Below are 27,379 nucleotides of genomic sequence, written 5' to 3'. Positions count from 1 at the left end.
TGCATCCAGTTTGTTGAGTAGAGTGTTGGAGGCTATATTATAGATGACATCACCAAAGTCGAGGATCGGTAGGATGGTCAGTTTTACAAGGGTATGTTTGGCAGCATGAGTGAAGGATGCTTTGTTGCGATATAGGAATCCGATTCTAAATTTAATTTTGGATTGGAGATGCTTAATGTGAATCTGGAAGGAGAGTTTACAGTCTAACCAGACACCCAGGTATTTGTAGTTGTCAGAGCCGTCCAGAGTAGTGATGCTGGACCGGCGAGCAGGTGCGGGCAGTGATCGATTGAATAGCATGCATTTAGTTTTACTTGTGTTTAAGAGCAGTTGGAGACCACGGAAGGAGAGTTGTATGGCATTGAAGCTCGTCTGGAGGTTAGTTAACACAGTGTCTAAGGAGGGGTCAGAAGTATACAGAATGGTGTCGTCTGCGTATAGGTGGATCAGAGAATCACCAGCAGCAAGAGCAACATAATTGATGTATACAGAAAAGAGAGTCGGCCCAAGAATTGAACCCTGTGGCACACCCATAAAGACTGTCAGAGGCCCTTCGATTTGACACACTGAACTCTATCAGAGAAGTAGTTGGTAAACCAGGCGAGGCAATCATTTGAGAAACCAAGGCTGTCGAGTCTGCCAATAAGAGTGTTGTGATTGACAGAGTCAAAAGTAATGTCTCTTATCGATGGCGGTTATGATGTCGTTTAGAACCTTGAGCGTGGCTGAGGTGTACCAGCTCTGAAAACAGATTGCATAGCGGAGAAGGTATGGTGGGATTCGAAATGGTCAGTAATCTGTTTGTTAACTTGGCTTTCGAAGACCTTAGAAAGACAGGGTAGGATAGATATAGGTCTGTAGCAGTTTGGGTCTAGAGTGTCACCCCCTTTGAAGAGGGGGATGACCGTGGCAGCGTTCCAATCTTTGGGAATCTCAGACAATACGAAAGAGAGGTTAAACAGGCTTGTAATAAGGGTTGCAACAATTTCGGCAGATCATTTTAGAAAGAGAGGGTCCAGCGAGAAAGAGAGGGTAACATTCCTTCAATGATAAACACGAATCCGACCATCACCCCTGGTGAGACAAAACTATGGACTCTATGCCTGTACTGTCTGGTCCAGCGACAGTGGGTTTGTGCCCATAGGCGACGTTGTTGCAGGTGATGTCTGGTGAGGACCTTCCTTACAACAGGCCTACAAGCCCGCAGTCCAGCCTCTTTCAGTCTATTGTGAACAGTCTGAGCGCTGATGGAGGGATTGTGCATTCCTTGTGTAACTCGGGCAGTTGTTGTTGCCATCCTATACCTGTCCCGGATGATCAGCTGTCCGTCCTGTCTCCATGTAGCGCTGTATTAGGCGTCTCACAGTACGGACATTGCCATTTATTGCCCTGGCCACATCTGCAGTCTCCATGCCTCATTGCAGCATGCCTAAGGCACATTCACGCAGATGAGCAGAGACCCAGGTGTTTCTCAGAGTCAGTAGAATGGCCTCTTTAGTGTCCTAAGTTTTCATAACTGTGACCTTAATTGCCTAATGTCTGTAAGCTGTTAGTGTCTTAACCACCGTTCCACAAGTGCATGTTCATTAATTAATTGTTTATGGTTCATTGAACAGGCATGAGGAACTTTACAATGAAGATCTGTGAAGTTATTGGATTTTTAGGAATTATCTTTGAAAGACAGGGTCCTGAAAAAGGGACATTGCTTTTTTTGCTGAGTTAATATAGGATTCAATCTTTCCCTGTTTGGTGGGTCGTCTGAGGGCATAGAGGGATTTCATATACAGTAGGGAGAACAAGTATTTGATACACAGGTTTTCCTACTTACAAAGCATGTAGAGGTCTGTCATTTTTATCATAGGTACACTTAACCTGTGAGAGACGGAATCTAAAACAAAAATCCAGAAAATCACATTGTATGATTTTTAAGTAATTAATTTGCATTTTATTGCATGACATAAGTATTTGATACATCAGAAAAGCAGAACTTAATATTTGGTACAGAAACCTTTGTTTGCAATTACAGAGATCAAAAGTTTTCCTGTAGTTCTTGACCAGGTTTGCACACACTGCAGCAGGGATTTTGGCCCACTCCTCCATACAGACCTTCTCCAGATCCTTCAGGTTTCGGAGCTGTCGCTGGGCAATACGGACTTTCAGCTCCCTCCAAAGATTTTCTATTGGGTTCAGGTCTGTCCTCCCCTCAATACGGTGCAGTCATCCTGTCCCCTTTGCAGAAAAGCATCCCCAAAGAATGATGTTTCCACCTCCATGCTTCACGGTTGGGATGGTGTTCTTGGGGTTGTACTCATCATTCTTCTTTCTCCAAACACGGGGAGTGGAGTTTAGACCAAAAAGCTCTATTTTTGTCTCATCAGACCACATGACCTACTCCCATTCCTCCTCTGGATCATCCAGATGGTCATTGGCAAACTTCAGACGGGCCTGGACATGCGCTGGCTTGAGCAGGGGGACCTTGCGTGCGCTGCAGGATTTTAATCCATGACAGCGTAGTGTGTTACTAATGGTTTTCTTTGAGACTGTGGTCCCAGCTCTCTTCAGGTCATTGACCAGGTCCTGCCGTGTAGTTCTGGGCTGATCCCTCACCTTCCTCATGATCATTGATGCCCCACAAGGTGAGATCTTGCATGGAGCCCCAGACCGAGGGTGATTGACCGTCATCTTGAACTTCTTCCATTTTTTTATAATTGCGCCAACATTTGTTGCCTTCTCACCAAGCTGTGCAGGTCTACAATATTATCCCTGATGTCCTTACACACAGCTCTCTAGTCTTGGCCATTGTGGAGAGGTTGGAGTCTGTTTGATTGAGTGTGTGTCACCCCGCTCCTCCGCTCTCTCCACTGGCTTCCAGTTGAAGCTCGCATCCGCTACAAGACCATGGTGCTTGCCTACGGAGCTGTGAGGGGAACGGCACCTCAGTACCTCCAGGCTCTGATCAGGCCCTACACCCAAACAAGGGCACTGCGTTCATCCACCTCTGGCCTGCTCGCCTCCCTACCACTGAGGAAGTACAGTTCCCGCTCAGCCCAGTCAAAACTGTTCGCTGCTCTGGCCCCCCAATGGTGGAACAAACTCCCTCACGACGCCAGGACAGCGAAGTCAATCACCACCTTCCGGAGACACCTGAAACCCCACCTCTTTAAGGAATACCTAGGATAGGATAAGTAATCCTTCTCACCCCCCTTTAAGATTTAGATGCACTATTGTAAAGTGACTGTTCTACTGGATGTCATAAGGTGAATGCACCAATTTGTAAGTCGCTCTGGATAAGAGCGTCTGCTAAATGACTTAAATGTAATGTAAATGTGTGGACAGGTGTCTTTTATACAGGTAACGAGTTCAAACAGGTGCAGTTAATACAGGTAATGAGTGGAGAACAGGCGGGATTCTTAAAGAAAAACTAACAGGTCTGTGAGAGCCAGAATTCTTACTGGTTGGTAGGTGATCAAATACTTATGTCATGCAATAAAATGCAAATTAATTACTTAAAAATCATACAATGTGATTTTCTGGAGAGATTCCATCTCTCACAGTTGAAGTGTACCTATTTATTTTACCTTTATTTAACCAGGCAAGTCAGTTAAGAACAAATTCTTATTTTCAATGACAGCCTAGGAACAGTGGTTTAACTGCCTGTTCAGGGGCAGAACGACAGATTTGTACCTTGTCAGCTCAGGGGTTTGAAGTCGCAACCTTCAGGTTACTATTCCAACACTCTAACCACTAGGCTACCCTGCCGCCCTATGATTAAAATTACAGACCTCTACATGCTTTGTAAGTAGTAAAACCTGCAAAAGCGAGTCACTGGTACTTCCTGCTTGTAAGCCAAATGGAGGGCGACGGAGAGCTTTGCGTCACTGTGTGTGGAGTAAAGGTGGCCTTATACAGGTCATTGAGTGCAGTCTTAGTTGAGTGCAGTCTTATATTTTTACTATTTTCTACACTGGAGAATAATAGTGGAGATAACAAAACTATGAAAACTATTAAATAACACATATAACACACTTCAGTAGTAACCAAGAAAGTGTTAAACAAATCAAAATATATTTTGTATTTGAGATTCTTCAAAGTAGACACCCTTTCCTTTGATGACAGTTTTGCAAACTCTTGGCATTCTCTTGGCATTCTCTCAACCAGCTTCACCTGGAATGTTTATAGTTTTGATGTCTCCAATATTTTGATGTCTCCACTATTATTCTACATGGTAGAAAATAGCAACAAACAAAAAAACCTTGAACGAGTAGGTGTGTCAAAGCTTTTGACTGGTACTGTAGATGAGAACTCTCTTGGCAGATAGTGTGGTCTACAGCTTATCATGATGTACTCTACCTCAGGTGAGCAATACCTCGAGATCTCTTTAATATTAGACATCACGCACCAGCAATTATTGACAAATATACACAAATCCCCGCCCCTCGTCTTACCAGACGTAGCTGCTCTGTCCTGCCGATGCACAGAGAAGCCAGCCAGCTCTATATTATCTGTATCGTCGTATAGCCACGTCCCGGTGAAACATAAGATATTACAGTTTTTAATATCCCGTTGGTAGGATAGTCTGAATTGTAGATTGTCCAGTTTGGCCAATAATACTGCGGGTAGTGGTGGTGTACCTACTCGTTGGTGAATTCTTACAAGGCACTCTGCCCTCCTCCCCCCTTTTCTCTGTATTTTCTTTTCGCGAATGACAAGGATTTGGGGTTTGTCTTGATAAAGAATGTATATCCTTCGTGTTGAACTCATTAAAGAAAAAAAATCTTTGTCCAGTTCGAGGTGAGTAATTGCTGTTTTGATGTCCAGAAGCTCTTTTCGGTCATAAGAGATTGTAGCAGCAACTTTATGTACAGAATGAGTTACAAACTATGTGAAAAAAATGAACAAAAAAGTATAAATGGCGACATTATCAAAAAAGGCTACTACTTTTACCACTTTTAGTCTTGAAATCTTTGGTTGTTTACTACACTACCTTACTCACTCTGTTGAGGACATGGCCTCACAAGTGAATCCTTAAAGAGATGGGTGGGTCTAAGGCTTATTAAGAGGGTGGGAACGATGCTGAATGGGTGTGAACAAAGAGGTATAAAAACTGAACCAACACTTTTCAAGGACCATTTCTCTTTTTAAGTGGGGTTACAAGTTTATAAACGTTCAAAGCAGCATTACTTTGCCATTGTTATTCCGAATGCAGTGTATGACAGACCATTTTGAGTCTGTACTTCTGTCAAATGTCAAAAACAACATTTTGGATTCGTCGGAAAGAGAAGAGGTGTCACATTTGCAGTCTGTGGTTTGAAGTGATATGACTTCCCCACATGTGTTACCATGAGCATATATGTAGAGATACCTTGTTTTTAACTTGATGCATTAGGTCTATTTAGGACTATTTTATTATCTAAGTGGGTACATTGCGTCACTGGTCAGATTAAGCCAAAGCTTTATCCTAAAACCCAGCAGCACACCTACCACGGGTTCGATTCCCGGGACCACCCATACGTAGAATGTATGCACACATGACTGTAAGTCGCTTTGGATAAAAGCGTCTGCTAAATGGCATATATTATTATTATTATTATTATTATTGTCAAAACAATGAACCATTCGAAGCTGTATTTGAAGCTTGGGAAAAGCAGTGATTGTGCCTTTAAAAGCTAATAACCGGTTTTATGAGGTAAAGTGATTAATCAATTTAGCAGCAGCTAAAACAACAGGGCAGGGAGAGATGCATCTGACACATGAAATGGGTTTTATTATTGGTAACCTTGGAGACCCAGGACCATCTACTCCCTTTTCAGCAGACTTCTTTTTGATAGTTTGATTACAAGACCCTCCTTGACAATCGCAGTGATTGCTCTTTTTATCAGATTTTAATTCCAGACGATTGAGGAAGCTCTTGTTTGTAGCTGGATCTAAAATCACTCCAGTGAAGCGAGAGGCAATTTTGCTATCAAATAAAACTTCAAAGGCTCTCTAACAACACTGTCAATACTCATTTGAGGTTGCTGCATGTGGGGTTCTCTGAGTGCCAGTGTGTGTGTGTGCGCTTCAGGAAGGAGTGGAAAAAAGAAATGAAGAGAGAGGAGAGCATAGTGTGTTCTGTTTTTTTCGTTTGTGTGTTTCTTTGCATGTGAGCGATCAGCATCAGAACTATAGATTTGTTTACTGTGTGTGTGTGTGTGTGTGTGTGTGTGTGTGTGTGTGTGTGTGTGTGTGTGTGTGTGTGTGTGTGTGTGTGTGTGTGTGTGTGTGTGTGTGTGTGTGTGTGTGTGTGTGTGTGTGTTGGCGTAGCAATGGGATGTCTGTTTTGATTGTCCCTTGTACATATCGTTATGTACAAGTGTTAGGGGGCGTGTTAGAGGGCGCTATTTAAATTTTGGGATGAAAAACGTTTTAAACAAGATATTTTGTCACAAATAGATGCTCGACTATGCATATAATTGATAGCTTTGGATACAAAACTCTCTGTCGTTTCCAAATCTGCAAAGATATTGTCTGTGAGTGCTACAGAACTGATGTTACAGGCGAAACCCAGATAAAAATCCAACCAGGAAGTGCAGCATTTTTTGAAACCGCCTCATGCCAATGACTCCTTATATGTCTGTGAATGAGCTACGCATGAGCTTACGTTTCCACGTATTCCCCAAGGTGTCTACAACATTGTGACGTCTTTTTACGCATTTCCGTTGAAGAATAGCCGTAAGGGACCATATTTAGCAAGTGGTCACATGGTGTCTCCCGCAGAAAATCTTGCGTAAAATACTGAGGTAGCCATTTTTCCAATCGCTTCTTATGAGAAACCAATTGCCTCGACGGATATATTATCAAATAGATATTTGAAAAACACCTTGAGGTTTGATTATAAACAACGTTTGCCATGTTTCTGTCAATATTATGGAGCTAATTTTGAATATTTTTCGGCGTTGTCGTGACAGCAATTTCCGGTCATTTTCTCAGCCAAACGTGAATTTTTGGCTACAAAAATAATTTTTGGGGAAAAAAGGAACATTTGCTATCGAACTGGGAGTTTTGTGAGTGACAACATCAGAATCTCATTAAAGGTAAACTATTTAATTTGATTGCTTTTCTGATTTTCGTGACCAGATTGCCTGCTGCTAGCGAGGCACAATGCTATGCTAGGCTATCGATAAACTTACACAAATGCTTGTCTTGCTTTGGCTGTAAAGCATATTTTCAAAATGACAGGGTGATTAACAAAAGGCTAAGCTGTGTTTGAATATATTTCACTTGTGATTTCATGAATATGAATATTTTCTAGTAAGATTTTTTGTCCGTTGTGTTATGCTACTTAATGTCAGTTGATGACAATTCTCCCGGATCCGGGATGGGTAGTTGTTCAGGGATTTTTTATCAATAATGACTAATTATGTATACATTTCAATCAGGACTGACTAATCAGAATACTATTATGTTACTGTATAGATGTATGCATTTTCTTTTAATCCTAGTACTGAATATAATGTGTGTAAATATAATCAAGAATAAGAACAATGACTGTCTGTTCCTTGGTAGAAATTAATGAACTTAAAGTCAGACTGGCTAGAATGCTTATCTACACAGGCAGACCTTGGCTCGGTCATAAATTATCTAAGTAGGGAGAGACGATGTGGGAAGGTTTGAGAACTATACAGCCATTGTACTGGAGTGGAGATGAGACGGGATGGTACGAAAACTAATGACGTCATTTTCAGTTTATAACCTGTGGTAAACTGTATCATGTTCAGTACTCTCGAGAATAAACACTGCTGATTGATTTTGAGACTGGTCTCTGTCCTTTTTATGCAAATAAGAGTCTTACAAATTCTTAGGAATTGACAGAGTGTTTAATTTTAATTGGGTATTAAAACATATAGGAATTTAATGTAACAGTAGTTCCAAGAGTTAACCTTTAGCCGTGTTCTTATCCTAATCCTCCCTCTGTTCCTCTGGTGATGTAGAGGTTAACCCAGGCCCTGCAGCCCACAGCATCACTCCAATTCCCCAGGCGCTTTCATTTGTTGACAAATGTAACCGTAAAAGCATTGGTTTGATGCATGTTAACATTAGGAGCCTCCTCCCTAAGTTTTTTTTTCACTGCTTCAGCACACTCCGCATTGTCCTAGCCGTGTCTGAATCCTGGCTTAGGAAGGCCACCAAAAATCCTGAAATTTCCATCCCTAAATATAAATTTTCCGACAAGCTAGAACCAGCCAAATAATTTGTGCTTCTACTTTTAAAAATCCACCATTCCAGAAACAAGTCTCTCACTGTTGCTTCTTGTTATAGACCCCCCTCATCCCCCAGCTGTGCCCTGGACACCATATGTGAATTTATCGTCCCCCCATCTATCTTCAGAGTTCGTACTGTTAGGTGACATAAACTGGGACATGCTTAACACCCCGGCCGTCCTAAAATCTAAGCTAGATGCCCTCAATATCACACAAATGATCAAGGAACCTACCAGGTACAACCCTAAATCCGTAACCATGAGCACCCTCTTAGATATCATCCTGACCAACTTGCCCTCCAAATACACCTCTGCTGTCTTCAACCAGGATCTCAGCGATCACCTCATTGCCTGCATGCATAATTGGTCCACAGTCAAATGACCACCCCACATCACTGTCAAACGCTCCCTAAAACACTTCAGCGAGCAGGCCTTTCTAATTGACCTGGCCCTGGTATCCTGGAAGGATATTGACCTCATCCCGTCAGTAGAGGATGCCTGGTTGCTCTTCAAAAGTGCTTTCCTTTCCATCTTAAATAAGCATGCCCCGTTCAAAAAAATGTAGAACTAAGAACAAATATAGCCCTTGGTTCACCCCAGACTTGACTGCCCTTGACCAGCACAAAAACATCCTGTGGCATTCTGCATTAGCATCGAATAGCCCCCTCGATATGCAACTTTTCAGGGAAGTCAGGAACCAATATACTCAGTCAATTAGGAAAGCTAAGGCTATCATTTTCAAACAGAAATTTGCTTCCTGTAGCACTAATTCCAAAAAGTTTTGTGACACTGTAAAGTTCATGGAGAATAAGAGCACCTCCTCCCAGTTGCCCAATGCACTGAGTATAGGAAACACTGTCACCCCCGATAAATCTATTATAATTGATCATTTATTAAGCATTTAACACGGCTGGCCATGCTTTCCACCTGGCTACCCCTACGCCGACCAAAAATCTCTGAAGCTGGAGTCTTATACCGCCCTCTCTAACTTTAAGCATCAGCTGTCAGAGTAGCTTACTGATCACTGTACCTGTACACAGCCAATCTGTAAATAGCACACCCGACTTTCTCATCCCCATATTATTACTTACCCTCTTGCTCTTTTTCATCCCAGTATCTCTACTTGCGCATCATCATCTGCACATCTTTCACTCCAATATTAATGCTAATGTCACGCCCTGACCTTAGAGATCCTTATTTATTCTCTATGTTTGGTTAGGTCAGGGTGTGACTCGGGTGGGAAAATCTATGTTTTCTATTTCTTTGTTGTTTTGCCGAGTGTGGTTCCCAATCAGAGGTCTATTGTTGTCTCTGATTGGGGATCATATATAAATTGTGATTTTCCGTTTGAGTTTTGTGGGGTGTTATTTTCTGTTTAGTGTCTGTGCCTGACGGAACTGTTCGCTTTCATTTTTTTTGATTGGTTATTTTTGTTTGAGTGTTTCTTGAAAATAAATATCATGAACACTGCGCTTTGGTCCACTCTTCCTTCCAACGATAAGAGCCGTTACAGCTAAATTTGAATTAGTTTTCGCCTCTAGGGCCTATTTATTGCCTACCTCCCTACTCTTCTACATTTGCACACACTGTACATAGATTTTTCTATTTTTATTTTCTTTTGTGTTATTGACTGTGCGTTTGTTTATGTGTAACTCTGTGTTGTTGTTTTTGTCGCAGTGCTTTGCTTTATCTTAGCCAGGTCGCAGTTGTAAATGAGAACTTGTTCTCAACTGGCCTACCTGGTTAAATAAAGGTTAAATAAAATAAAAAATAAAAAATAAGCCCTCTATAATAGCACAGTAGGGGAGGGACAGTGACATGATGGCTTTGTAGCAGAGTGAATAATTACAGGGTTATCAAGGTTGCCGTTAACATTCATAATGTGCCTCTCCACTCTTATTGAGTCATAGACGTTCTCAAACCATCCAAAAGGACGCAAACAAATAGAGGGTCAACCATTGATATGATTTCTATCAATTTCACTTCTGTTTCTGCCTCTGGGCCAAGGTCGCCATTGGAAATGAGAAAAGGTTCTCAACTGACCACCTGGGATAACATAAAGGTAATAGGGCATTGTACACCGACACACACAACTGAAACTCATCAATAAGGAGAAGAGATGCAGGTCCATGGCTCAGGCCTTGGCAAAGCTGTTGTGCTGTTGGGGAAAAGCTTGATCGATTGTGTTTTACACCGTAAGTGGACACAGTAATGATCTAAATGGGATGGGGCATGTGAGTGTGGTGTGTGAGCCTACATGCCCTCAGCGACTCAGCAGCCTTTATTGGCCGTGCCGCAGTCTCACGTTGCTTTGTCAGGCCCTCATTGGCTAAGTGTTTATGTTGTGCCGAGATCGATTCTGTTGCCTTTTTAAAGTCTCCCTTGCAATGAGCCTCGGTTTACTTTGTATTTTCCAATCGTTCCTCCTCCACTCCCCATCCTCTATTATTTTGTCCAAGCAGGTGCTCTCTTTCTTTCTTTCTCTCACTCTCTCTTAATCATGTTGTTTCTTTCTCTCCCTTGCTCTCTCTCACAAACGAATACTCTCGTTATCACTCTTTCCCCCACTATCTCTCTCTCCCCCTTTCGATCACACCCTCCCTATCTCCCTCTCTCTCTCTCTCTCTCGCTCTCTCTCTCTCACCTGTAGTTTGGCTGTGCCGGTGCTGAGGCCCATCAGGACCTGTCCCTTCAGTAGGCGGGCAACACGTTGGTCCTCCACCCTCAGCGAATCCTGGACCAGGTCAGTCACGTCCACCTGCCAATCACTGCCCAGCAGGAAGTCCTGTTGGCCCAGCCCATCAGCTCCTAGGGCCATAAAGTGTGTGAGGACCCGCACCGTGGTGCTCTGGTACTGAGGGACACAGCCACTCTCTGTCCTCTCACTGTCCACTTCATCACCATCATCCTCACTCACCCTCTCATACCTGGAGAAAAGAAAAAGAAAAGCGCATGTTAAGAAGCAGAATAAAAGGAGCATTAAAGTTTACACAGTTTACTGCAGTTACCACAGACACATTTGAATGTGGGTATTTGTTTACTCCGGAGCAAAATATCAAATAAATACAATGCTACTAAAAATATGTTTACTTGCAACGTGTTTTTAGTTTTTATAAAAAATGATCTACTCTATTCCTCCATTACTCTGACTTCTCTGTCTCTATCTCTATATTTTCCATTGTTTGAATTGAAAGAGAGATTGAAAGGCTGGCCTATAGGGACCGAGTCTTCCAACTTGGTCTCAGAGTATTTTGTATTATTCTGTATGTAAATCTGAACACTCCATTTAGTATGACATGTTACATTTCCTATGGTATGTATGAATTTGTATGATATTTTACGAATTAGAATTTGTATTATGTGTTCCGAATTTGCAAATGTACAATATGTTACATATTTGCAAAACATATGATATGTTACGAATTTTAGCTAGGTGGCTAGGTGGCTAACAATTTATAGACATTAATCTAAAATAATTCATACATTTTAACCCCCAAAAAACGTTATGTTTGTCATAGATAGACAAGATGGATATGAGATGAAAGGTGAGTTCCTAATGAGTTCAGGAAGCCAAGCTAGAGCTCTTTGGGACATTCACATATTGGAACATATGTAAAAGGTCTCTAGCACTAAACATACAAATATGTATTTTACAGATAAAAGGAAGGTAAAATCTTATAGTTAGCCATTTTATAATTTTATTATGCTATATTTAGAAAGCATATAAGTCATTTCAAGCCAAATTCATACAGTTTTGTTGAATAGGAAATATATCATATAAAAATGTAATATATATTAATATTTTATATTTTATATTGAATCCTCAAAAATGACTACACCCCAGCAATTTATAACTATTTTTACCAGAAAGGTGAGATTTGAACCTTTCTTTGAGTATGCAGCATTACTAGTTAATAATGTTTATGGCCCTCTCATGATGAATAACTACTTTTGGGGATTACATAGATTAAATCTTCGATTACATTTAGTTAAATTTAGCTGGTTACGAATTCTAGCTAGGTGGCTAGGTGGCTAATGTTAGGGGCTAGTGTTAAGGTTGGGATTAAGTTTAGGAGTTAGGTTAAAGGGTTATGGTGCAAAGTAGCTAAAAAGTAGTAAGTAGTTAAAAAATTGCAAATTAGCTAAAATGCTAGAGTTGTCCGTGATGAGATTCAAACTTGCAGCCTTTCGGTTGCTAGCCGTTTCTGTTATGCACCCACCCATCTATCCATCCACCCCGACAAACCACCCTCCTTTCGTTTTTGCATTAATACGTTTTCATGTTCAAAATTGTCCTCTCTCCTCAACAATAGGATGTTATTCTTTCTCTGTAATAGCTACTGTAAATTGGACAGTGCAGTTAGATTGACAATAATTTAAGCTTTCTGCCAATATCAGATATATCTATGTCCTGGGAAATGTTCTTGTTACTTACAACCTCGTGTTAATCGCATTAGCTTACCTTAGCTCAACCGTCCCGTGGAAGGGACACCGATCCCAAAGTATTGACCTTTCTCTTGCATTTCAAATATGGTGGTAAAAAAAACACTGGTTGGTTTTTTCTTTGTATTTTCTTCTACCAGATTGTGGTCTTCTGTTGTGTTATATTCTCCAACATTCAATTCACATTTCCACAAACTTCAAAGTGTTTCCTTTCAAATGGTACAAAAGAAAATGCATATCCTTGCTTCAGGGCCTGAGCTACACGCAGTTAGATTTGGGTACATACACTGGTGCCATCTAGTGGCCAAAATCTAAATTGCACTTGGGCTGGAATAATACATTATGGCTTTTCTCATGCATTTCAAAGATGATGGTACAAAAAAATACTAAAGAACTGTTGGTTTTCTCTTTGTATTATATTTTAACAGATTGATTGTGTTATATTCTACTACATTCCTTTCACATTTCCATACACTTCAAAGTGTTTCCTTTTAAATGGTACCAAGAATATGCATATCCTTGCTTCAGGGCTTGAGCTACAGGCAGTTAGATTTGGGTATGTAATTTTAGGCAAAATTGGGGGAAAAAAGGGGGTAAGGTTTTAAGTAACCATACCAAAGGTAACATACGGTTTCATACTAAATGGAGTGTCCCGGAGTTACATACAGAATAATATGAAATTCTCTGAGACCAGGTTGAGTCTTTTTCATCTTCTGTGATGAACCCCATACAGCAGCAGTAGGGCTGATTAGGTCAAGTACAGACCAGGGAGAGGCACCTGTCTTCAGCCCAATGATAGACAGAAAGTGGGCCAGAGACTCTAAACTCCTGTAAACAGTGTAGCACTGTGAAAAGCCGTAAACATGGAGGCCACAGCCATTACACTGATACCACTCCAATCTCCATTCTCTCGTTCCCTCTACCTTACATGTTTTCTCATTCAAATCCCTCTCTTTCTCTCTCTCCACTCAGTTCACACCCTCTCTCTCTCTCGTTCTTTCTCCACTGAATTCATTTTCTTTAAAAACAACCCCCTCCCCATCCCCTCTCTGTTCTCTGGGCCAGGCCAGGTGGTTGGGCGAAGTGCGACACTGACAACTTCCATTAGGTTTAATGATGCGTGGCCATCCAGGCAGAAAAACAGGCTGACAGGTTAACATGCTGGAGCTGACTGGGACCCCCATTCCTCCCCCCTCCACCTCTTCACCGGAGGGATGACACACACGTCAGCCTAATCGAGGTGACATTTGCGGCAGGGCGCAGACAAAAGCATGCAAGCCGTGTTCTCACTGATGACCGTCAGGTCAGATAAGGTCTGGGCGTATAATGAGCTCGCTTTCAGACCCACGACTCGACTGGCCTTTTCACCTCTCCTACCCACTGGACGAGAGTGATCATGGGCTCAGAGAGGGCCATGAAAGCAGGGGCATATGTGTTAGAACGCCACCTGGTGGCCCCAGGGTTAAAGGGTTGCACAGTGCATTGGGGATAATGATGTATGTTGAAGTGGATTCGAGCATGCATTGCGCAAGGTAACTGAACAATCTACAGAACATATGCCTCACGCTAAAGAACTCAAGCTTAATTGCCCAAATTTAATTGCCCGTACTATAACAATGAGAGAAAATAAAAGACAGACTCAAACTCTATTCTTCTCTCTCTTTCTTCATTGTTCAGACATGCCTTTGCAACCAATAAATCTCACTTTCACAACAAACAGAAACAAGACTGGCTGTGTCAGGACATTTCCAGAATGTTGTGGAGGTGATAACAGATATGTTAGTCTCGCGTCTGGCTGACAGAAAGTGAGTCAGCGACAGAAATGAGAGACAGAGTCATGGCAGTAATTGAAAGTCACATTTTTCCCTCAGAGACAACCGACGTCACCTGGGTATCCTGATCACAGCAGTGGCCATAGACAGGGGAGTGATGGGAAGAGGTAAGGTGTAGGTGTAATGATTAAGACATTAGCATCCTCACAGTTATTCTAAACTGCCAGATGAAGATACTACTTCTGTCACGCCTTGGTCATAGTGTTTTGTGTTTCGTTATATATTTGGTCAGGCCAGGGTGTGACATGGGTATATATGTTGTGTTTCGTATTGGGGTTTTGTAGGCATTGGGATTGCGGCTGAGTAGGGGTGTAGCTCAGGTTGGCTGCCTGAGGCGGTTCTCAATCAGAGTCAGGTGATTCTCGTTGTCTCTGATTGGGAACCATATTTAGGTAGCCGGGGTTTCACTGTGTATTTCGTGGGTGATTGTTCCTGTCTCTGTGTAGTGTTCACCAGATAGGCTGTATTAGGTTTTCACGTTCCGTTTGTTTTTTTTGTATTTATAAGTTATTTCATGTATCGTCAATTTGTTTCATTAAAGACATGAGTAACCACCACGCTGCATTTCGGTCCGACTCTCTTTCGACAAACGAAGAACGCCGTTACAACTTCAAAAATAAGTGGTAAATATGTGGAAGGTGGTGATACAACCATCAAAATTAACAAGATGCTTGAAGATGATTCTTGAAAGTTAGTGTTTTACTTTGCATCGCAATTACTGTTTGAGTCAATTTCCCAAGCAGGTTGAACCAGGTAACACATCTCACTATCTGGTAAAACTACTGACCTCTTGTTGTCGGTGGCCACAGGGACTCTCCAGCCCTTGATCTGGCTGAGTTCGGGGTTGGCTATGTCGATAAGCAGGGGGAGGCGGGGCATCCACACACTCATCTCCAGTTGGGCACTCAGGTAGCTGTAGGTGAAGTTGAGCACCATCCTCATCCTCCCCCTCGTCTCCTTCCCATTAACAAACACATAGTCACAACGATCTGACACCTGGGAGGAACAGGATGAGAGAGAGGAGAAATAGGAAAACATGTTATTAAGAGAAAAACAAAAGAAACTACACAGTGTACAATACATTAAGGACATCTGCTCTTTCCTTGAAATAGACTGACCAGGTGAATCCAGGTGATCCCTTATTGCCACTTCTTAAATCCACTTCAGTCAGTATAGATGAAAGGGAGGAGACAGATTAAAGAAGGATTTGTAAGCCTTGAGACAAATGAGACCTGTATTGTGTATGTGTGCCATTCAGAGGGTGAATGGGCAAGACACAATATTTAAGTGCCTTTGAACGGGATATGGTAGTAGGTGCCAGGCACACCAGTTTGCGTCAAGAAATGCAGCTCTACTATGTTTTTCACGCTCAACAGTTTCCCGTGTGTATCAAGAATGGTCTACCACCCAAAGGGCATCCATCCAACTTGACACAACTGTAGGAAGCATAGGAGTCAACATTGGCTAGCATCCCTGTGGACTGCTTTTGAAACCTTGCACAGTCCATCCCTCAATGAATTGAGGCTGCTCTGAGGGCAACAGGGGGTGCAACTCAATATTAGGAAGGTGTTATTAATGTTTTGTACACTCAGTTTAAGTTCAAAATGTAGGCTACTGCTTTATAAAAGAATAAGATACAACAGTATACTCAGTGTCTAAGGGAAGTCCAGGGTCGAAGTTACATCAAATGATTTCTATGCAAATATTAGTCATACAAGTTTGTACAGCTAGAGGGAGACAACAATGCTATTCTTATGTCCTTCAAAGACTTGACATTGCTCCCTCTGCCCTGTAATGATACAGATGCCAGATTTGGCATTCCTTGAGCAAGCCCTTGAAGTCTCTATTCAAGTGTGTGTGTGTGTGTGTGTGTGTGTGTGTGTGTGTGTGTGTGTGTGTGTGTGTGTGTGTGTGTGTGTGTGTGTGTGTGTGTGTGTGTGTGTGTGTGTGTGTGTGTGTGTGTGTGTGTGTGTGTGTGTGTGTGTGTGTGTGTGTGTGTGTGTGTGTGTGTGCACAGATAAGCCCAGTGTGGAGGAACGGGCCACAAATCTTAACAGGTGGACCAGAGAAAGACACAAATCCCAATTGCCAATCAAGAAACAAAACCCTGGCTCCAGGTCACCCCTCTTTATGATTGGCTAAATCTGCTCTGTTTCCTCCAATCAGTTCCAAAGCCTCTCAGATATAGATCGACCAATGGCATGGCAGGCTTTCTGAAGAGCATCTTCGAAACGTATGAACTTCTACCTTCAAACAACCTAAACCACTCGATCAGGCATGTATTCTTTCACATAAGACTGGGAGGACAGATTTTGTTTTAGTTTCTCCATATGCAACGGCTTGTCAAAGCCTGTCATGTATAATCACAACCATTTTCCATTCATCTGAAGCTTTGGATGGAGCGATAATGAAGATGGGCATCACTTTTAATCTCAGCATGCCCACAGTTTGGGTGTGCAATTAGTCTTTTATAAATCTAGTCAAAAGCAGACTATCATCACTCTTCGCTGGAAGTGTCTTGGCAGTTTTTCCACAAATGATGTGTCAGAACATCCACTCCTAATAGATTCACTCTGTCAGTTCTCTCTTTCTCTTCTCTTCTCTCCTCTCGCTCTCCTTTTCTCTCTCTCTCTCTCTCTCTCTTCTCTCTCTCTCTCTCTCTCTCTCTCTCTCTCTCTCTCTCTCTCTCTTTATCCCCTTCTCTCTCTCTCTCTTCCTCACACTCTGTGCCTCTCTTCTCACCCGTCTTCTATCTTCGTTTAACTGTCATTAAAACAGGCTGTGTATCAGAACCTACTTTAACCTGGGAGAAGCTTCTATAGCTTCTCTATGTTGACCTGTTCCTTCCTTCCTTTCTTCCTTCCTTCCTTTCTTCCTTTCTTCCTTTCTTTCTTTCTTAAAGTACTTGATGTAGGCTAGTTTAAAGGATTCACATTCCCTCTATATCTGTATGTGACTGTAAGACTTTTTCTCGTTTGAATGGGAACAAACATGTGTGTGTGTGTTATCTGACATAGCAAATGAAACATTCCCAGCTATATTTACATGCACACACAAGCACGCACAATCCTTCTCCTCCCTCTTCTCTTTTCCCAGACACTGTGCAGGTTTTTAAAAAGTCACCCAACCAGAAAGCGATCTGAAACAATCCACTTCACTCCTTATTAAGCCTCCGTGATCTCTCTCTCTCTCTCTCTCTCTCTCTCTCTCTCTCTCTCTCTCTCTCTCTCTGCATTCTATTTTAACTATCTCTCTCTCTCTGCATTCTATTTTAACTATCTCTCTCTCTCTGCATTCTATTTTAACTCTCTCTCTCTTTACTGCATTCTATTTGAACTATCTACAGTTTTAGAAAAAAAGGTATCTCGAACCTAAAATGGTTCTTTGCCTATTGCTATTGGATAACCCTTTGAAGATCCTTTTTGGTTCCAAACCTCTTGGGTTCCTTTCAATAGAGGGTTCTACATGGAACCAAAAACCAGAAACCCTTTTGGAACACATTTTTCTAAGACTGTATATGTCCCTTCATCTGTCAAAAGATTTAGATGCACTATTGTAAAGTGGCTGTTCCACTGGATGTCATAAGGTGAATGCACCAATTTGTAAGTCGCTCTGGATAAGAGCGTCTGCTAAATGACTTAAATGTAAATGTAAATAACTATTCAACTACAAAGTTGAATTAAAGTTAATTTGAGGCTTCCGAAACTTTGACAGGGAATGTTCCACATCAAGTAACAAATATAGACATTGCCATCATATTGATTTTCTCTGTAATTGTCGGGCCGTGGATATGTGAAGAAAATGTGTTATTTTACAGTGTTCTTTGGCTAGAAGAGAATAATTCAATAACGTTGCATGCAACAGACAATTACTATAACGTTCATTATTCAAGCTTATAGAACATAATGCTTTGCTTGAATGAAATTACCAAGAGTAGCTTGGAAAGAGACATGCATGTACATGTGGGGTAAGTTGAGTAATATCTTACATTCAGCATCACTCCTTAAAGGGAAATATACTATTATTTCTAACAAATATATCTACATATATTTCAGGATGTTGAGTATCCCTGGAAATACTCAGAATTCATGTAAACTTTACAGTTTTGAAAACACAGCTTGTCCAAAAAAAAGTGGTCTCTTGGCACAACTTGCAGTACCCTGGGCATGGAGTAAATTGAGTTGCGGGACAAGTTAAGCTGCCAAAAAAATATCTGTGTTGAATGAAAAAGGACCACAAGCTTTTTAAAACCATGTCTATCTTTATTTCCCAAACACAATTCAACACAATCACAATCACTTTTTTGTTCTTGAATAAATGTAAGCATATTTTAATACAGGCTAACAAACACATTGTACTTAAAAAAATATATATATTGTCAGAAAGATGCAGTGAAATGTTTTTTTTACAGTGTCAGCCATAATAGTACAGCCCTGGAGCAAATTAGGGTTAAGTGCCTTGCTCAAGGATACATCAACATATTTTACTTTGTCAGCTCAGGTATTCAAACCAGCAACCTTTCAGTTACTGGACCAACACTCTAACTGCTAGGTTACCTGCTACCCTGACACCCTAACTTTGCTCCTGAGTGGCACAGAGGTCTAAGGCACTGCATCTCAGTGCCAGAGGTGTCACTACAGGCCATGGTTCAATGGCTGTATAACAACTGGCTGTGATCGGGAGTCCCATATGGCTGTGGACAATTGGCCCAGCATCGTCCGGGTTCGGGGAGGGATTGCCAGGGTAGGCCTTTATTGTAAAAAAATTATTTGTTAATTGACTTGCCGAGTTAAATAATAAAATAAAACTACCTATTTTCCCATGTGGTTTCTTCTTTCCTAAATATTTAGTCAAATTATACATATTGTTTCCTAGAAACAAGGGTGGCTCATCTTATCCCTTTGGCTTACCCTACTCTCCCCTACTGTACATTGTGAACTTGTTAGGGATGATGCGAATTTTCGCAGCCTCTCGCAGCTTTTTGTTAAAAATCGTGCAACATTTCAAAGTCCTGCTACTCATGCCAGGAATATAGTATATGCATATGATAAGTATGTGTGTATAGAAAACACTCTGAAGTCTCTAAAACTGGTTAATTCGTGTCTGTGGCTATAACAGAACGTGTTTAGGAGTAAAGATCCCTGGTAAAACTGATCAACAAAAACAAAAACAAAATATTCATCCGCCATTCAATGTATTGTCTAAGGCGAAAGAAAATAAATGAGGATCCCATGTAAACGCCTACAGCTTCCACACGATGACGCCAGTACTGGCATTTCAAGTCTGCTTTATCCTTGGTTGGATGACGTGTAGGCCCTTCCTGTTTTAGGCTCACCACAGGATGTTGTGAAATTGAAAACATGGACGATGATTTCAAGACTTGCTGCTATCGAATACAGATCGCCCTGTGATCAATTTTATAGATTATTAACGTTTATTAATACATAAAGTTCGTTTAGAAAAGTAGTTTGAAGTGATTTGTAAAAGTTTATAGGCAACTTTTGTCATTTTAAAAAGTGACGTTGCGTCTTGGAAAGGGGCATTTTCCTGGATTAGACCGGCTTCCAGCAAATTACATTTTGGCTATACAATGACGGATTTAATCGGGAAAAAGACCCAATTGTGATGTTTATGGGATATATAGGAGTGCCAACAAAGAAGCTCGTCAAAGGTAATGAATGTTTTATATTTTATTTCTGCTTTTTGGGTAGCGCCGGCTACCGCAAAATCTGTTGTTTCGGTGACGTTGCGGTATTTAGGGGGGTGCATGCTATCAGATAATAGCTTCTCATGCTTTCGCCGAAAAGCATTTTACAAATCTGACTTGGTGGCTAGATTCACAACGAGTGTAGCTTTAATTCAGTACCTTGCATGTGTGTTTTAATGAAAGTTTGAGTTTTATCAAAAACTATAGGTGGCGCTCTAAAATTTCCGCTGATTTGGTTCCGCCACAGGAACACTCCTCCATAAGAAGTTTTAAGTACACTAGTGTTGTCTTAGTTGTCTTTAGGGCTCCTGAGTGGCGCAGCAGTCTAAGGCACTGCATTTGTTCTTGTGGAAAAGTAAATGGATGAAATGATTAATCTCACATCTACCTCTTATGACTGAAATAGTGGATCAAACCTAATCATTACTGTTGATTTGGTTATTCATCTCGGAGACTATCACAGTTATATTAGGTTTTGACAGTGTAATCTTCCAATAACACCAAGACCCATGAGGTTTAGAATCACCATCAACATTATGAAACCTACTGTGAGCTCTCACTCTCAGAACTTCAAATGTACAACCAGAAACACACACAAAATAAATAAACACACATATACACAAACACACACCCTTACACACAAACACACCCACGTGCACTCATCCCTCAGAGGAGGGGGAGTTTGGCTGCATTCTTCCCCGTCTCTCTCATTGTCATATCCTAAGTATTTAGAAGTGTGTGCTATTTGAGACAAAAAAAAACAGGGAGGGACGTTGAGAGTGGAGCGCTGTCTGTCTATCGGTGGTGAATAGAATACATGTAGCATCTATATTATTCGGAGCCGTCTAATTACCACCACAAACTGATGCTGGCACGAAGACCACACTCAAACAACTCTATAAGGCCATAAGCAAACAAGAAAATGCTCATCCAAAAGCGGTGCTCCTTGTGGCCGGGGACTTTAATGCACGTGAACTTAAATCTGTTTTACCTCCTTTCTACCAGCATGTCACATGTGAAACCAGTGGAGAAACAAACTCAAGACCACATTTACTCCACACACAGAGATGCATACAAAGCTCTCCCTCGCCCTCCATTTGGCAAATCTGAACATAATTATATCCTCCTGATTCCTGCTTACAAGCAAAAACTAAAGCAGGAAGTGCCCGTGACTCCCTCAATTCAGAAGTGGTCAGATGACGCAGATGCTATGCTACAGGACTGTTTTGCTAGCACAGACTGGAATATGTTCTTGGATTCATTCAATGGTATTGAGGAGTATACCACCCCAGTCATCGACTTTATCAATAAGTGCATCATCGACGTCTCCCCTACAGTGACCGTACATACAGTGCCTTGCGAAAGTATTCGGCCCCCTTGAACTTTGCGACCTTTTGCCACATTTCAGGCTTCAAACATAAATTTATAAAACTGTATTTTTTGTGAAGAATCAACAACAAGTGGGACACAATCATGAAGTGGAACGACATTTATTGGATATTTCAAACTTTTTTAAACAAATCAAAAACTGAAAAATTGGGCGCGCAAAATTATTCAGCCCCTTTACTTTCAGTGCAGCAAACTCTCTCCAGAAGTTCAGTGAGGATCTCTGAATGATCCAATGTTGACCTAAATGACTAATGATGATAAATACAATCCACCTGTGTGTAATCAAGTCTCCATATAAATGCACCTGCACTGTGATAGTCTCAGAGGTCCGTTAAAAGCGCAGAGAGCATCATGAAGAACAAGGAACATACCAGGCAGGTCCGAGATACTGTTGTGAAGAAGTTTAAAGCCAGATTTGGATATAAAAAGATTTCCCAAGCTTCAAACATCCCAAGGAGCACTGTGCAAGCGATAATATTGAAATGGAAGGAGTATCAGACCACTGCAAATCTAATAAGACCTGGCCGTCCCTCTAAACTTTCAGCTCATACAAGGAGAAGACTGATCAGAGATACAGCCAAGGGGCCCATGATAACTCTGGATGAACTGCAGAGATCTACAGCTGAGGTGGGAGACTCTGTCCATAGGACAACAATCAGTCGTATATTGCACAAATCTGGCCTTTATGGAAGGGTGGCAAGAAGAAAGCCATTTCTTAAAGATATCCATAAAAAGTGTCGTTTAAAGTTTGACACAAGCCACCTGGGAGACACACCAAACATGTGGAAGAAGGTGCTCTGGTCAGATGAAACCAAAATTGAACTTTTTGGCAACAATGCAAGACGTTATGTTTGGCGTAAAAGCAACACAGCTCATCACCCTGAACTCACCATCCCCACTGTCAAACATGGTGGTGGCAGCATCATGGTTTGGGCCTGCTTTTCTTCAGCAGGGACAGGGAAGATTATTAAAATTGATGGGAAGATGGATGGAGCCAAATACAGGACCATTCTGGAAGAAAACCTGATGGAGTCTGCAAAAGTCCAGACCAACAAGACAATGATCCAAAACCAAAATCTACAATGGAAGAATCTGTCAAAGTCCAGAAAGAACTGAAAAACTGCTGTTCACAAATGCTCTCCGTCCAACCTCACTGAGCTCGAGCTGTTTTGCAAGGAGGAATGGGTAAAAATTTCAGTCTCTCGATGTGCAAAACTGATAGAGACATACCCCAAGCGACTTACAGCTGTAATCGCAGCAAAAGGTGGCGCTACAAAGTATTAACTTAAGGGGGCTGAATAATTTTGCACACCCAATTTTTCAGTTTTTGATTTGTTAAAAAAGTTTGAAATATCCAATAAATGTCGTTCCACTTCATGATTCTTGTTGTTGATTCTTCACAAAAAAATACAGTTTTATATCTTTATGTTTGAAGCCTGAAATGTGGCAAAAAGGTCGCAAAGTTCAAGGGGGCCGAATACTTTCGCAAGGCACTGTACATATCCCAACCAGAAGCCAGGGATTACAGGCAGCATCGAGCTAAGGGCTAGAGCTGCCGCTTTCAAGAAGCAGGACAATAATCCAGACGCTTATAAGAAATCCCGCTATGCCCTCAGACGAAACATCAAACAAGCAAAGCGTCAATACAATGAGTAAGATTGAATCCTACTACACAGGCTTGGACGCTCGTTGGATGTGGCAGGGCTTGGAAACTATTATGGACTACAAAGGGAAACCCAGACGCGAGCTGCACAGTGACACGAACCAGATAAGCTAAATGCCTTTTATGCTCGCTTTGAGGCAAGCGACACTGAAGCATGCATGAGAGTACCAACTGTTCTGGACGACTGTGTGATATTGATCTTGGTAGCCGATGTGAGCAAGACCTTTTTAAACAGGTCAACATTCACAAAGCAGCGGGGATAGACGGATTACCAGGACGTGTACACTAGGCATGCGCGGACCAACTGGCAAGTGTCTTCACTGACATTTTCAACCTCTGACAGAGTCTATAATACCAACATGTTTCAAGCAGGCCACTGTAGTCCCTGTGCCCAAGAAAGCGAAGGTAACCTACCTAAATGATTACCGCCCCGTGGAACTCACGTTGGTAGCCATGAAGTGCTTTGAAAGGCTGGTCATGGCTCACATCAACAGCATCCTCCCGGATACACTAGACCCACTCCAATTCGCATACTACCCCAACGGATCCACAGATCAATCGCAGTCCACGCTGCCCTTTCCTACCTGGACAAAAGCAACACCTATGTGAGAATGCTGTTCATTGACAACAGCTCAGCGTTCAACACTGTAGTGCCCACGAAGCTCATCACTAAGCTAAGGATCCTGGGACTAAACACCTCCCTCGGCAACTCGATCCTGGACTTCCTGACGGGCCGCCCCCAGGTGGTAAGGGTTCGCAACAACATGTCTGCCACGCTGATTGTCAACACTGGGCCCCTCAGGGGTGTCTACTTACTCCCCTCCTGTACTCCCTGTTCACCCACGACTGCGTGACCAAACACGACTTCAACACCATCATTAAGTTTGCTGACGACATAACGGTGATAGGCCTGATCAATGACAACGATGAGACAGCCTATAGGGAGGAGGTCAGAGACCTGGCAGTGTGGTGCCAGAAGAACAACCTCTCCCTCAATGTGAGCAAGACAAAGGAGCTGATCGTGGACTACAGTGAAAGGCGGGCAGAGCAGGCCCCCATTAACATTGATGGGGCTGTAGTGGAGCGGGTCGAGAGTTTCAAGTTCCTTGGTGTCCAAATCACCAACAAACTATTATGGTCCAAACACACAAAGACAGTCAACTGCTCAGCTTCTGACCTTAAGGCACTACAGAGGGTAGTGCATACGACCCAGTACATCACTGGGGCCAAGCTTCCTGCCATCCATGAAGTATATCCTAGGCGGTGTCAGAGGAATTGTTAGAGACTCCAGTGACCCAAGTCATAGACTGTTTTCTCTGCTACTGCATGGCAAGCGGTACCCGGAGCACCAAGTCTAGGACCAAAAGGTTCCTTTACAGCTTCTACCCCTAAGCCATAAGACTGCTGAACAATTAATATAATGGTCACCAGACTATATACATTGACACTCCCCCCATCCTCCATTTGTTTTGTACACCGCTGCTACTCGCTGTTTATTATCTATGCATAGTCACTTCACCCCATCCTACATGTACAAATTACCTCAACTAACCTGTACCCCGCACATAGATTCGGTACCGGTACCCCCTGTATATAGCCTCATTATTGTTATTTTATTGTGTTACTTTGAATATTTTTTTACTTTAGTTTATTTGGTAAATATTTTCTTAACTCTTTCTTGAACTGCACTGTTGGTTAAGGGCTTGTAAGTAAGCATTTCACGGTAAGGTCTACAATTGTTGTATTCGGCGCATGTGACAAATACAGTTTGATTTGATTGTGTCTCTACCCTCTGGCCTAACAGGTCAAAATAGTAATTTCTCTCTCTCTAATGGTTAAAACAGCAAACAATTTACAACTAGGAGCAGATTACATACAGTACTTCAAAAGATTTCAAGGGTATTTCTATCACCAAGGGAAAGTTTAAGACTGTTTGATAATTTCTAGTACTGTATATACAGTCGGGGGAAAAAGTATTTAGTCAGCCACCAATTGTGCAAGTTCTCCCACTTAAAAAGATGAGAGCGGCCTGTAATTTTCATAATAGGTACACTTCAACTGTGACAGACAAAATTAGAAATAAAATCCAGAAAATCACATTGTAGGATTTTTTATTTATTTATTTGCAAATTATGGTGGAAAATAAGTATTTGGTCACCTACAAACAAGCAATATTTCTGGCTCTCACAGACCTGTAACTTCTTTAAGAGGCTCCTCTGTCCTCCACTCGTTAACTGTATTAATGGCACCTGTTTGAACTTGTTAGGTACACTTCACATTGTATGATTTTTAAGTAATTAATTAGCATTTTATTGCATGACATAAGTATTTGATCACCTACCAACCAGTAAGAATTCCGGCTCTAACAGACCTGTTAGTTTTCCTTTAAGAAGTCCTCCTGTTCTCCACTCATTACCTGTATTAACTGCACCTGTTTGAACTCATTACCTGTATAAAAGACACCTGTCCACACACTCAATCAAACAGACTCCAACCTCTCCACAATGGCCAAGACCAGAGAGGGTGTAAGGACATCAGGGATAAAATTGTAGACCTGCACAAGGCTGAGATGGGCTACAGGACAATAGGCAAGCAGCTTGGTGAGAAGGCAACAACTGTTGGCGCAATTATTAGAAAATGGAAGAAGTTCAAGATGACGGTCAACCACCCGGTCTGGGGCTCCATGCAAGATCTTACCTCATGGGGCATCAATGATCATGAGGAAGGTGAGGGATCAGCCCAGAACTACACGGCAGGACCTGGTCAATGACCTGACGAGAGCTGGGACCACAGTCTCAAAGAAAACCATTAGTAACCATTAGTAACACTGCGCAGTCATGGATTAAAATTCTGCAGCGCATGCAAGGTCCCCCTGCTCAAGCCAGCGCATGTCCAGGCCCGTCTGAAGTTTGCCAATGACCATCTGGATGATCCAGAGGAGGAATGGGAGAAGGTCATGTGGTCTGATGAGACAAAGATAGAGCTTTTTGGTCTAAACTCCACTCGCTATGTTTGGAGGAAGAAGAAGGATGAGTTCAACCCCAATAACACCATCCCAACTGTGAAGCATGGAGTTGGAAACATCATTCTTTGGGGATGCTTTTCTGCAAAGGGGACAGGATGACTGCACCGTATTGAGGGGAGGATGGATGGGGCCATGTATCACGAGATCTTGGCCAACAACCTCCTTCTAACCAGTCTCCAGACCTGAACCCAAAATCTTTGGAGGGAGCTGAAAGTCCGTATTGCCCAGCGACAGCTCCGAAACCTGAAGGATCTGGAGAAGGTCTGTATGGAGGAGTGTGCCAAAATCCCTGCTGCAGTGTGTGCAAACCTGGTCATGAACTACAGGAAATGTATGATCTCTGTAATTGCAAACAAAGGTTTCTGTACCAAATATTAAGTTCTGCTTTTCTGATGTATCAAATACTTATGTCATGCAATAAAATGGAAATTAATTACTTTAAAATCATGTGGGTTAGGGTTAGGGTTAGGGTTAGTGATTTTCTGGATTTTTGTTTTAGATTCCATCTCTCACAGTTGAAGTGTACCTATGATAAAAATTACAGACCTCTTCATGCTTTGTAAGTAAGAAAACCTGCAAAATCGGCAGTGTATCAAATACTTGTTCTCCCCACTGTACATACCTATATGTACACAGTATCAAACGTGCTATTAATTCTGTGTTGTACTGTAGGACACAGCATTCACTCATCAAGGTCAGTCTATATGGCCTTGTGGCTGTGAAGGATGAGAGACTAAAAAGATGTAAAGACAACCCATTATTGTCATACTCTGTGTCACACCCTGATCTGTTTCACCTGTCCTTGTGCTTGTCTCCACCCCCCTCCAGGTGTCGCTCATCTTCCCCACTTATCCCCTGGGTATTTATACTTTTGTCCAAGTCAACCAGCGGTTTGTCTCAGCGCCTCCTTTTCCCCGGTCACTCTTTTTCCTCATCCTCCTGGTTTTGACCCTTGCCTGTCCTGACTCTGAGCCTGCCTGCCATCCTGCGCCATTGCCCCTACTCTGGATTACAGACTTCTGCCTGACCCTGGGCCTGCCTGCCTTGACCTGTCATTTGCATGCCCCTGTTGTTTGCGATT

The 27,379-nt window shown here is 42.0% G+C and overlaps 1 protein-coding gene across 1 annotated transcript in view; it reads right to left on the bottom strand.

Moving 5' to 3' along the window:
- LOC118388089 (transmembrane protein 132D-like) overlaps positions 1-20,283 on the bottom strand; it is a 31,359-nt gene extending 11,076 nt beyond the window's left edge. Inside the window, exons 1-3 of the mRNA XM_052460678.1 lie at positions 20,236-20,283; positions 15,302-15,510; positions 10,884-11,166 (exon numbers count right to left, since the gene is read on the bottom strand). Of these exons, the coding sequence (XP_052316638.1) occupies positions 10,884-11,166; positions 15,302-15,510; positions 20,236-20,283 (540 nt within the window). The remainder of the gene's footprint in view (positions 1-10,883; positions 11,167-15,301; positions 15,511-20,235) is intronic.
- Positions 20,284-27,379: the final 7,096 nt, after the last annotated feature.

Source organism: Oncorhynchus keta, chromosome 13 (genome assembly GCF_023373465.1).
Source record: "Oncorhynchus keta strain PuntledgeMale-10-30-2019 chromosome 13, Oket_V2, whole genome shotgun sequence".
Classification (NCBI taxonomy): Eukaryota; Metazoa; Chordata; class Actinopteri; order Salmoniformes; family Salmonidae; genus Oncorhynchus; species Oncorhynchus keta.
Note: the sequence above shows the minus strand (reverse complement) of the source record. Positions and strands in the feature narration are given on the sequence as shown.